This window comes from Prosopis cineraria, unplaced genomic scaffold (assembly GCF_029017545.1).
Source record: "Prosopis cineraria cultivar Desert tree isolate PC_DT_omini unplaced genomic scaffold, ASM2901754v1 PC13, whole genome shotgun sequence".
In the NCBI taxonomy this organism is placed as follows: domain Eukaryota; kingdom Viridiplantae; phylum Streptophyta; class Magnoliopsida; order Fabales; family Fabaceae; genus Prosopis; species Prosopis cineraria.
The window spans coordinates 9778442-9792284 of record NW_026555344.1 but is presented as its reverse complement, the minus strand read 5'-3'; the positions used below and the strand labels follow the sequence as shown (position 1 = coordinate 9792284).

Sequence of the window (13843 nt, the reverse complement as noted above, 5' to 3'; positions counted from 1 at the left end):
GCATATCATCTTAAAAGCATTCATTCTGAACACAGGGGCTCTTGGCCAAGGCAAAGTTTCATGTCAGCTACAAGGGTAAGACAATCATCCAGCCTCTCTAGCAGGTAACTTGGGATAATTTTGGCAATGTCAAGAAATAAGAGATCTAAAATTGCTTCATATAGACATGATTGAGGTTTCATGTGTGAACTAATTGAAATTAATCTCTATTATCATGCAAGTTCTTGCTAACAACTTAAAATATCTCTTGAGACGACCATCTATTGAGAAAGTTAATTTTTAAATGACTTGAAATGAAAATGTAATTTAAAATTGTGGAATGTCATATTTCATTTCCTCATTTATTATGAAAATCTATTCATTATGTTAAGCAATATATATACAGCAACAAGTCTTATGCTATTAGATGAGGGTAATTACATGAATTGTACCACATCATTTGAATTATTAACAACCAATATCTATATAAGGTGAAAAAAGTTTAGGACTACCTGCAACAATATTTGCTAATAGAAACTCTACACATTGTGAGTGATTACGAATTAGGGAAAAGTCACTCATGTTGAGATTGAATATCATTGTTAGGAGATTTGATGATACGTTGTGGGTTGTGGCACGTGCTCCTCCACTAGAAAGAATGCATCTATATAATTTATTTAGTAAAAAAAAAACAAGTGAAAAAAAAATATATGTTAAATTATTTACCATGTCTCGTAAAGAAAAGGGGCTTCTGGGGTAAAAGTTGAATATTTATAAATAATGAGCCTTGTAGCAAGACCTGCACAGTTTTCTCTTGCTTTTTTTTTTAAATAAATAAATTCAGGGATTTAAATATATATCTTTTTAATTAAATTAGAATCAGGGGATTTTAAATTAAAAAATTAAAAGATTTCATAACACGATGTTTGATCTATAAAAAATTCACATCTTAATTTAACTGAAAAAATATTTAAAGTGTATAAATTTAAATAATTAGTTTTCTTGTTAAATAATCACCTCAGTTACCAATGCGTGATCATGGAATTTTGTAGTTTTTAACTTTTCTGTTTCTATTAAAATAGAAAAGGGGATCCCCTCTACATTTTTTTCGGCTTTTCAAGGTAAATGAACCAACACATTTTTATAGATTTCACCCGACAAATATTAGAAACCCATTTGTTTCACACAGACATGCACGCATATTGATCAATCGACACTTTTATATTTAAGGGATGATGAATGTAAAAAGTGGATTTGCTGAAAGTTGATGCAAATGAAAACATGGGGAATATTCGAAATATTAACAATTGATGTTGAATCTGGGGATTTTGGCACTGAAGTAACTAGAACATAGTCAAGATGTTCAAGTTTTAAATAAAACATAACATCTTGATAGGAAATGATCCTAACATCAAATAATTAAAAAGCTTTATTGAAGTCTCGTCCAAACTTCTCAAATTCAAAAGTCACGAGGGTCAACAAAAATTACTGGTGTAGAAGAAGATCTAGATGTGATCCAATCAAACGGCCCATATTTCTCCAGTTTCTTGATACACCACATATCCTCAGCCCACGAGAACTTGTTCCAATGTGGGACCGCCTCTCTAACTGGGTCCCATTGACCCAGTTCAGCCACAACAGCCTCACAACCAGCATCATCCCTAGCCATATTATGCACAAACTCACACAAAGACCTCATCAGAAACCTGCCATTCTTGCCTTCCATGTGTAATCCATACAAGAAATAAACCCCAAATGGCTTAAACACATCAGGAAATGAAGGTAGCTTCAAACATGGCACGCATGAATCTAATAACCTTGTTCCAGCACACAAGGCTTGAGCTAGTGGTGAAATTCCCTTAACTTGTAGTTTGAACACTTCCTTGGTGTTCCACACACTTAACATGGCAAAATTTGGAGGAATAATGCCTGTTTTTGGGTCCCACTTTGAGAGGTATCTCTTGGGGATGCTCATGAAGGTCCCTAAATTGAGCTTGTTAGACAAGATCAAGCCAATGTCTTGAGGGTGAAATTCTGAATTGGCAAGCAACTTGTTGTACATGGACCTGGCTAGCCACGGCGGGAGGCGAACCACGGCAATGCTTGAGCTCACCGGCTTGTAGTGAGCATGAACAGGTTGAACCAACATGGTTAGAGTTCTGAACTTTGAGTAGCCGCATTTTTTTGTGAACAAATTGATGGATGCCTCATTTGTACAGTCTGTTGCTATATATGCATACTTGGCTCCTTTCTGTTTGCACCATTCTTCCAAGTGTTCAACTAGTTTTGTGCCAATGCCAAGTCGCCTGTATATTTTGCAGATACTGATTATATGTTTATATAATGAAAAGTGATCATAGAGGAATTAGAATCTAGAATGAAGAACAAGACCATTGGAATCTTTTGGAGAGAGGAGGAAAAAGTAGGCATACATGTGGAACAAGTTCAGAGATATTAGATATATGGGTGAGAATAAAATAAGACAGGCTATTAATTCCTAGTTCCTAGGTCCTAGTTCAGGTTTCTTTGTCATACATGTGTCAATGCCGGGCTAGCTGGCTGGTTGGCTAATGCTTTTCCACTGTTCCATGATACGTGGAACATTACCTGTCTTTTTCCTTGGAATCTAATCCTCCCCACAATATTTTTTTCTTTCTTTCTTTTTTTTTTTTGCTTATTCTATGATGTCAGAGAGGAATTAGAACCAAGAAATCACACCGCATGTGGAGAGAAAAAGAAGACACTGGCAAAACAGTTTCTGAGCCAAACACTTGTGAATATGTTGTGGAACAGGAAAAGAGAACAGAAACTGTGGTGACTGCATATTTTCTTGCTCTTTTACTATATGTTAAATGAGCGTACATGAGAAAAAGTAACATGATATCTATTAAGGAAAAGATGATAAAAAATCATTTGAGATGACTTAGACATGAATAAAAAAGATCATGAGAGATACCAATAAAGAAAGTGAAACATATAACCTTGTTAAGAAAAGCAGAGGAAAAACAAAGAAAATACCTATAAAAATTGTTGAACGAGATATCTTGATTAACATTATATACAAAGGCTTGGTTGTTGACAAAGCATAATAACATTGTGCAATCCATATATATAACCTACTTTACCTAATGATATAAGACATGTTGTGATCTTGAACGTGTGCACTAAACTTCACACCAATCAAGAGCAGTAACTGTCACCTCTCTTTTGGATTCCCTCATAAGCTTTCATGGAATGTGCAGTGCAGAAACCAGATGGCAGAAAACTAAGATGATCATGTCAAAGAATGGAATTGTGTACCTTCTTGTTGGGCAGACCCTGAGCCCTAGAAGATAAGCCACCTTTACATAAACTGAACTCAATCTTGCAACTGTTTTCACGCATCCTCGTATCACTCCAACAACTTCTCCTTCTTCTCCATATTCTGCAACCTGCTTCATACACACATGCAAACAAGTATCAATATTTCAATCTCAATCCATAGATATGACTTCAAGTTCATCTAAGTTTTAGCATAATATATGATAGTCCCACACCAAGTGACTAGAGAATTAATCACAACTGCATAAGTGTGTGATGAGCCCTTCCAAAATACCTTAAGCTATTTTGGTGTCTTACCAGCATGATGTGTATTGGGAAGTGACGAATACGGCATATTGGATCTCCCATGAGGTCTGTGATAAGAGATGTTTTTCCTCTCTGCCCAACTTCACAAAGGCTCTCCATTTTCTCTATTGCCACTTTGTGTCTCTCTTCATCATACTCTTTCACCACCACTGACTTGTTATCCTCTGCCGTCTCTGATGGCGTTTTTGGCCAACTTTCAGCCGCTATCTTCAGAGACATGGTGGCTCAGTGATAGCAAGAAACAGAGAAGGAAGGCTAATGATATATTTTATGTCTTTTGCTTCTTTGTTATGCTAGTTCAAGGCACAGAACGTAAATATAAATACTCAAGAGTCACAAACACAGACATTATATGCACATCTTAGAAGGCCCAGGGCAGGAATATACTGACGTGGCACATCCCCACAATTTAGTGGACCTTGATTGTTTTGGGATGAAAGAAAAATGAATATCTAAACTTGCCATTCTCTTGTTTTTATTCTATCATGATCCTATCTTTTATGGCTGTAATGCGTGATCTAATAATACACATGGCAATATCCAAATGATGAATTGTTGCACCTTTGTACTTTTTCTCTTTATTTTATTGTAAGATGATAATAGAATGAATAGATTAGACATGACTTCAATTATTGTTGACATTTGAGGTATCTGGCCTTGTTAATTTGACAGAAGGAAAAGAGAACTCAAAAAGATTTAAATAATATAAATATAAGCACACACACACATACACACACCAGTTAAAGGGTCTTCTCTTCACATTAACCTTCATGAAGAGTCAAAAAAGGGATAATCATGACTAACAACAATGGGAGCCATAGTAGTTTAGGGTAATGTTTTAATGGAACCACTGAAATATTTGAAGATTTAAACGGATGACTTTCTTTTAAGTTTTCATGTCAAAATCAATTATGAATTTAAATTTATGATTTATAAAATAGAAGTTATATGATTTTTAAAATTTTTTAAAAAAAGTACAATTGGAAAGCTGAATTGAAAAATAGATAATAGTAACTTATGAGATAATCATAATTTTGACATGCACAAGGGAATTTGAATATTTTTATAAAAATCATGATTTTGAATATAAAATTGATTAGATATATTTTTAGAAAACTATAATTTTATTTGATTTTCAATTCTACTTTTCAATTCTCCTTAAAATCAACTATATCACATAATATAATTAATTATATTATATTTAAAATCAATTATATTAATTAATTTTTTTCTAACGGATATATAAACGTACCTGTAGTTTGCATATGAATGGCAAATTGTCGTTTTTGGGTAAATGTGGTTTTGAGGTAGTGATTAGTTAATCTTGTGAATTTCACTGATTTACTTTTGGTGTTTGAATATATTTTTATGAAACCATGAGTTTAAGTCCGAAAAAATTGGTTACTTGAACTATCCCAACATGCACAAACTGGTTAGCGACTACTCAGTACTCAGCTAAACTGTCCTTTTGGTTCTTACTTCTTAGTTAAATTTTCCCCTTCAGCAAACTGTTAAAACTCTTTGATTAAAAGAACATTTGAAAAGCGATTCTGGTTAAAAAGTTGAAGCCTTTCTTTCTCATCATTTATAAGACTGAGGAGGAAGAAAAGCATAATGGGATTGAGCACGTTTTTGATGAACATGTGGGAGGATACAGAAGTGTCAGGAGGTTGATGATGATGAAGAACACGTACACATAGCAAGTTCCTTTTAAATTCTCATCTATGCATTCACTTGTTTGTTTATGTTTTAAAAGAATGGCTCCAAATGTTGTGAAAGCATTAGCGTCAAATGGCTACATCCCTAGCTAAAACCTTCACTGTATCTCAATATTTTTCATAGCCTTAGGTGTCCGATTCCCAATTTGGGAAGACCTTTACATCTCCATCATGTGGTCCCAGTGTCCTAGAACTTTCCACTTTGAGAAAAGGAAAATTTAACCTTCAATTTTTATGACACCTTTTTTTCATTAGATAGTGCTACAGACTCATCATTAGATATTCAATAGTTAAAAACTTTACATCTAAAAGAGGGAGGCACTTTGCTCAAAAAAAAAAAAAAGGGAGGCACTTTGCTCAAAAAAAAGAAGAGGGAGGCACATTGAAAATCTTAATATTAAAGTTGTTATGAGTCGGTTGATGAGAAAGCCAATCAACGTATTCGCTTATTTGAAAATATGATCAATAGAAACTTGCCAATTGCATATGCAAATGTTTAATCATTCTGATAATACTAATAAGAGGTTGTGTTTGATCATATTCATGACGAGATGGATCCATGAGTTGTTGTGAGCATTGAGATGAGAATGTTTTCCATCCCAACAAAATTTGAGCCCTTCAAAAATCCCTTGGAACTCAGTTGCAGTGCTTGAATGATAATCAAAAATATTTTATAAAACCCCTTCTCAAATTCTTCAAGAGTCTCATATATGATATGACAACATTGTAAGGGGCTGATCGATTAGAGTCAATAACACCATCGACATCTAAAGGTTTTCAGACACACTGAGAGGACGAGAGGACTAACCTATCATGCTAACTTCTTGGTCGACCTCCTGCACTCACATTAATAGGTTTTTGTTTACTTTTATGTTCTTGTTTTCAGACCCACTTACCAAGAGGGAGTATAAAAGAAAAGAAAAAACAATCCACACTGAGACCTACTCCCTCCGTTCCTATATATAAAGTATTTTTTTAAAAGTTTATTTTATCTCTAAATATAAGAGATTGCAATAATATTTTTGAATAATTAAATAATTTTACGCTGGTCTTAAAAAATGAAATGAATCATTAATTGTATGTTTTTCCTACCATCGTTATATATTAATTATATATTGTTAAGGATAAAATTAAAAAATTATTGTGTTTTTATGTGAGTCCAATTAAATAATAAATTTTTATTGGTGTGTGAGATTTAATTAAAAATATTTTATATATAAAGACGGAAGGAATATAATTGTAGAGCAAGTTGCCCCAAATAATGCGTGCAATTGGGGAGGGGAAAAAAAAATAAGAGTGTTATCATTAAAAACAGAGTAAGTGGGAATACAGAGGAGAGCTAGCCGTAGTGAGACTCTCATTAATTAGGCTTTTGAATTTTGTGAGGTGAGAGGTGAAGTATCACCATAATGTGAAATCTGCTCAACATTCTGCATCACATGCTGATTTGCCATTGTTAGGATCCTTACAAAATGTCGTGCCATCATTAACTTGTTTGTGTTTTCCACAAGCCTGGATTATCATCCTCATCAAGGTTCTTTTGGCAAATCATGGTTGTGGTTTGTGAGCTGTAACCTCTTTTCCTTTTGTATTTGTCTTTTTCTCGAATTAGAGGAGCAAGCATTAACAACCTAATATTATAGGTAGGATCAAACTTATAACGATTACAAAAAGCCTGCATTCATTCCACTAGATTATATGGCCATCGGCAATTTATAATCTCTTTTCTTGTGTTTTTGTCCTTTTTTCCATTCTCATATTTGTTTTGTCTGTACTTGTGACGTAATGACATGGTTGCTTTGCGTATAAATAGAAGGTCATGAGCACGATCTTGTTTTTAACATCAATTAAACTTTTGGCTTGCCGTTGTAATTCCCCCAAAAAAAAAAAAAATTTCTCGTTTGCTTTTGTTATCAGAAAAGTAGATTGATGAGAAGCAAAGAAAGAAGAGATAATAATCATTCTTGAAGTATTTATAATCCATTTGTTGATGATAGAAAAAAGATTCTTTTTTTTGGTTATTTTTATATTTTTTAATATTTATTATATCTTTGTAACCGTTATTTAATTAGTTTTTTGGTAGAATGTTTTGAAATGATGCATTGACGTTTAAAATAACCAAATGTGCGTTTTGTATATTTCAGATAGTCTAAAGATCACCATTTGATTCTCTTCGTTTATTTTTTCTCAATTTATCTTGATTTTAATTTTTGGTGGTTAGATCAATATTTAACGATTTAGATTGATCACTGAAAAAAAATGTTATTCAAAACTCAGTTTATGAAGATTAAGGATGTTGTTTTTGTCTAAATTTTTTCCCTCCTTTTCGAATCTACCCCTAATTAAATGTGCTCATGGTTAAATTATTTTTTTAATATTAATTGAAAGGAAGATCCAAACTGGAAGATCAAGTCAGCATTTTATTAGGTATACAGTTTATTATAATTTTTATACTTTATATATACAAAAATAAAAGTGAAGTTCCAAAAGAGAAAATTAATAACAATTAGGTCTCTAATAATTTTTAAAAAAAAATTAATTATAAATAACAATTTAAACAATTATAAATTTAAAAGTTCTAATTACAAATATAATATTTAGATTACAATTAAGATTCATGTTTATAACTGTTTGAATTGATATTTATAATTTATTTTATAAAAAATTTTATTAAAAATTTAACTGTTATTAATTCATCCTTTAGCACTTTATTGTCATTTTTCCTTTTATATATATAACATTAAAAATGCAATAAACAGAAGAAATTTCAAAGATTGAAGTCTATCAAAGGATAGTTAAGCTTCGCATCAACTAAAGGCTATTCACAGTGATAGGTGAGTTAAAATTACAAACAACCAATCAATAGCAATTAATTCTAGTAAAATGAGCTATAACTATGAGGTCTTTAATTTAAATTTGTGTAAATATGAAAAAAAAAATTAAAAGAATTACTTTTAATTGAATTTGACAGTGCTCAAATATAACCCAATTAAATAACTATATAAAAAATTTATAAAAAATGAAGATTGAATCAAATCTTTTTTCATTTCGAAACTCAACTAAGGACTATAATAGAGGGATGCACGTTGCAATCATGTGCCGCCTCTTAAAAAGCAACGACATTTATAGATATTATAATTAGATTTGAATAAGATTTCTTTGTTCACATTAGTGAAACGCATTGAATTATCTTGATTTGTATATAAACAAATTAAAGGCTGGTAATAACTAATAAGAATGAGGTGGTCCATCACCTATAAATATGTACAAATAAAACAATATGCAATTGTACACACGGCTAATCCCTAATTATTATACTAATTAAACATATAGAGTATTCCCACAAGCATAACTTAAGTTATAATATAGAAAAAAGAATAAATAAAAAGATATAGGGTTGGAGTAAATTTAAAGGGCATGCACATGATCAACACTAAACAATAATGCTAATAAGGAATTCCTTTCATATTATTACAAGGGTAATATATTAACCCTAGATGGAGTGTGTGTGTAATAATATTATTATAATTTTTAAAAGGGTGGCGAATCAAATGCCTTTTTTTCACCAGACGAATCCCCAATACACATAAAGACATAGATGAGAGGGTAATAAGTATTATCCTAAAATAAGCTAATCTTTAAGTTCCACAATCTTCAATTAAAGACATTTAAGTTCCTAACAACATGTTTAGAAAAATAAGTTAAAAATATTGATTTAGATAATTACAAATTCAAGAGTTTCAAATATAAACAAATATTTAAGTATCAAATATAATTTTTAGATTGTAAGAAAAAAATTTTGTTTGCAACAGTTCGAATCGATATTTACAACTTATTTTTAAAAATTTTTGTTAAAAACTTAACTACCTTTAATTAAAAATATTAAGACCTAACTATCATTCTTTCAATTTTTTATGCTGGAAGCTTCTTTTTTATTAAATAGAGTATCATTCCTAAATTTGGGCTTTTGAACAAAATAAATTTATTTTGTTAGCCGACCAAAACAAAATGATCAAATAAGTTATACTATAAAAAATATAACTTTTGGCAATAACTTTTAGCGGTGACTTTTTAGTCGCTGCCAAAAGTCTATTTTTGGCGGCGACAAATCAAATTGTCGCCACTAAAAGTTGCCACCAAAACCATATTTTTAACGGCGATAAATCAAACTCGCCACCAAAAGTCACTTTTAGTAGCGACTGTGATTTGTCACCGCTAAAAGTTCACTTTTGGCGGTGACATTTTGTCGCCACCAAAAATATTTTTATAAAAAATAAATTAAAAATTAAAAATTAATATAATTTATTTTTGACGGTGACATTTATTGCCACCAAAAGCATTTTTATAAAAAATAATTAAAAAATTAAAAAATAATTAATATAATTTACTTTTGGCGGCGACAAATTGTCGCCACCAAAGGTATTTTTTTAAAAAATAAATTAAAAATTAAAAATAATTAATATAATTTATTTTTAACGGCGATATTTGTTGCCACCAAAAGCATTTTTATAGAAAATAATTTAAAAATTAAAAAATAATTAATATAATTTACTCACCAAAAGTATTTTTATAAAAAATAATTTAAAAATTAAAAAATAATTAAATAAAATTATTTAAAATATATTTATGAAATTAAATTTCTTATTTTATGTATAGAATTAGAAATAAATTATATATAGAAACGTGAAATAAAAAAATAATAGTTAAAGTATGCTAAGTTTAATTATTAATTTTTTTTAATTTTATATTATTCATAATTATTTTTTAGACATATAGCTCATATTTTTTTAAGAATTATGTTATTAAGCTAGTATTTTAATATGATAAATTTAAATCTTAATGGGTTATTACTTCAATTATAATTAGGTTAAGTTATATATAAATTATTATTTATAATCAAATACATAAATGGCATTAGGAAGTTAAAGTTGTACAAACATCATAAGATGCTAATGATATTATAGACTACTTAACATATTACGTACTTTATCCTTAGCTTGATATATGTATGGTATTTACTTCTTCTACTGAGCTCTAATGACTTTTGAACAAGGATTTTATGTAATTCCTCCTAGTATATTTAGGTTTTCATTGCTATAATAACATTTTATAACTAATTATTACTAAGAATAATATAAATAACTACTCAAATCCACCTTTCTATAAGATTGAAGATGATTAAATGTTAACTAGATTGATCATACAGAGATTCTTGTAATTATCATATATTGCAAAAGTTATTAGTATTCATTTTCAAAATTGTTCAAAATGACTATTAACAAAATTTATGTGGTTAAAATTAATTTTTTTATTAAAATAATTTTTTAAGATATTGAAAAATTATCTATAAAATATATTTTTATTAAAAGAGGGGGAAATATTTAGCTATTTGAGAGAGGATAAAAATTTAATCATTTAGTTTATCAATTTTTTAGAAAATATGGAGAAGAAAAAAGTAAAAGATATTAACATAAAATAATATAATACATATTTATAAATAAATTATATACTTAATAATTTTCATCTAAAAAATAAAAATATAATTTAAAAATTTATTACAATGTATATAAGAATATTATTTTAATATTTAAAAATTGTTTATTTTAAGTTCATTTTCCTAAAAAAATAATATTTATTGGTAAAAAATACTATTTTATTAAAATTATAATTTAAATGTTCATATAAATCATTTTGTCATATTAATAATTGAAAATAAAATATAATATATGGATATCTTTTTATCATATATTATTTGATATATGTGTATACAGTTACATAATATATATTTAATTTTGCATTTAATAATTGTAGGTACATTTCAGTTCAACTGGCAAAGAAGGAAGGCTTAAAGCCTAGAGGAGGGAGAGGTAAAGGGTTCAAATCTTGACTTTCTCATATTTCACAACAAATATGTGACGTGGCGCATGGTGGTGACGTGGCACGTGAGGTTGTTTGAGAAGGCACACATGTGACAAGTGATGTGGCATGAGCTGGTGGCGTGGCACATGAGGTAGCTTGACGGGTTATACACGTGGCAGGTGACGTGGCGCGAGATGGTGACGTGGCACATGAGGTGGCTTGAGGAAGTGCACGTGTCATGTGATATGGCATGAGATGGCTAGGTGATGTGGCAATATCTGTTGAACACATGGACTGTGACGTGGCACAAGATGGCAAGTGACGTGGCATAATCTATTGCATATATGGTAGGTGACGTGGCATCACTTAATGCACACGTGGCAGAGTGATGTGGCATAAAATAAATTATTATTTCTTAAAAAAAGTTTTGGCGGCGACAAATTGTCGTCACTAAAAGTCTTTTTGGCAGCGACATTTGTTGTCGCTAAAAGACTTTTAGCGACGAAAAGACTTTTGGCGACGACATTTGCTGTCGCTAAAAGTATACTTTTGGCGGTGACAAATATTGTTGCCGCCAAAAACTATTAGCGACAGTTGTTATAGCGACAATTTTTAGCGGCGGAAAGTCGCTGCTAAAAACTTTTAGCGGTGACTTTTGGACTTTTGACAGTGACTTTTTGTCGTTGCTAAAAGTCAATTTTTTTGTAGTGTTAGTTGGTTGTCCTTTAATTTATACAAGAATATCGCTTATTTAGATTTATGCTAACTTTATATATCTTTAATTAATTCTCTAATTGGTTGACTTGAGACTTTTGCATAACCAAAACTACCTTCTTCCCAATTTATTAGACATTTTCAGATAAAATTATGTATGTCAATAAAGTTCATTAAATATACTTTACAATTTTATATTTTTAAAATAAAAATATAAAGTTTTAAAAATGTCCTTCATTTAATTCTTTTTTTGTGAAAGAATATTAAAGAAAAATATAATAAGAAGAGTAATATTAAAACATCATCATTAATCTTCTCGGATATGAAAAGATTTTGGCTAGAGATTCTTGATCATGGAGAGCAAAGGGCCTTTTTTGGTGCAGATCTACATGAGTGGATCAAATCAAACATGCAGTCTTAGAAATTCAAGCAAGGTGTCCCTTCGAGTTCTTATTTTTCAGTAGCTTGTTGGCTCATTTGAAGGTGACAGGATGAGAAGATTTTCCAAGACAAAACTGCATCCATTGTCTCTATTGACGCACAAATCTTAGCTGCATGTTATTAACATTTATATGCAATATCAAAGTAAGCTCAAATTTGGAATCCACCTATGGGCGACTAGTTCAAGCTTAATGCTGTTGACAGTGCTTTCTCTGCACTTCCAAATGTTGTTGGTTGTGGTGGCCTAATTTGTGATTCTAATGGAGACTTCCAAGCAAGATTTCTATTTAAAATGAATGACGGTAACCTACTACATGCTAAACTACAGGCTTGCACGTGGGGTTTTAAGATGGCTTAGGACCTTAGGTATATAAAGCTCGTTCTGGAATCTAATTCGAGTGAAGCCATTATTGCATTTAACCCTAACACCCTTCTTGATCACTTGTATGTCAAGGTTATTGGTGAAATCTAAGCACTCTTGGCTCGTGAGTGGGTGGTTCAGACTTGGAGAAATTAAAAACTCAAATGCAACTACTATATGCTTTCGAAATTGGCTCTTTCTTGTGTTGTTGGATTTTAATTTCATCACTTGTTTTCCCCTCTCCCCTGATTTAGGTGCAATGTTGGTGGTGTATGACACTGGCACTACCTTTTAGTTTTCTTTTGTTTCCATGTTTATTAAAAAAAGAGAGAAAGAAATGGCATCCTTAATAAATCTTTTTTTTTCAAAATATCTCATATTTTAATATTTTAATACGTTGAATTTCTTTTAAAAATATTTTATAAATTAAAACCGAAAGAATATATGATAACCAACTTTGCTTTAGATTCATAAATCTGTACTATATAGAAGTTATCAAAAGGTCTAAAATTGAAAATGTCAATTAATTGTTTGGTGATGATAAAACTTTGGGTTGGAGAATGGCAAGATCGAACTTCAACAGGCATTGAGCTAATATTCTCCCCTATTTTTAATTATAAGACACTCTTTAAAACAATTTTTTGGCCCTTAATTAATATAAAACACATGTGCAGTTATTTACTATTATTTTCATTTTTATCGTTATTGTAAATTTAATTTTAAGGCTAGCCGTATACTATATATCTCTCTCTTCTTATTTTTTTTATAGGAGTTAAGTTGATTTTTTTTTATTTTAAGACATATTTAATGAGTTAACTATTATTTTTTAAATTTTAATAAAGTAGTTAAAAGCACCTTATAATCGATAAGGACCAAAGGAAGTACCTTGTGACAATGGAAGATGATATATCCATGACTTGAAACAAAAATGGATTAAATGACAATTTGACTTTTAAACTATAGGTTTAGAAGCGTCTGAGATTTTAATTTTTTTTTATACAATATTCTCTTTCAACATTTGAAAGCGGTGTCATGTCTTTCCTACCATTAAAAATATTAAATTTGACTATTAGTTGACCTAAAAATTTACATAAAAGGAATGCAAAAATGACATAAAAGGACCAAAAAATTAGAATTTTTATAT

At 30.3% G+C, this 13843-nt stretch overlaps 1 protein-coding gene across 2 annotated transcripts; it reads right to left on the bottom strand.

The window, feature by feature from the left end:
• Positions 1 to 1277: 1277 nt before the first annotated feature.
• LOC129291828 (probable N-acetyltransferase HLS1) lies at positions 1278 to 3901 on the bottom strand. Of its 2 annotated transcripts, none has more exons than XM_054929368.1 (3): positions 3598 to 3901; positions 3280 to 3413; positions 1278 to 2285 (listed from the first exon to the last, which is right to left on the bottom strand). In XM_054929368.1, exons 1-3 carry the CDS (start codon positions 3823 to 3825, stop codon positions 1439 to 1441), a joined length of 1209 nt encoding a protein of 402 aa, XP_054785343.1. In that variant the 5' UTR covers positions 3826 to 3901; the 3' UTR covers positions 1278 to 1438. The 2 variants fall into 2 exon arrangements, with proteins under 2 accessions (XP_054785343.1, XP_054785344.1); XM_054929369.1 differs by having other exon boundaries at positions 3280 to 3410.
• Positions 3902 to 13843: the final 9942 nt, after the last annotated feature.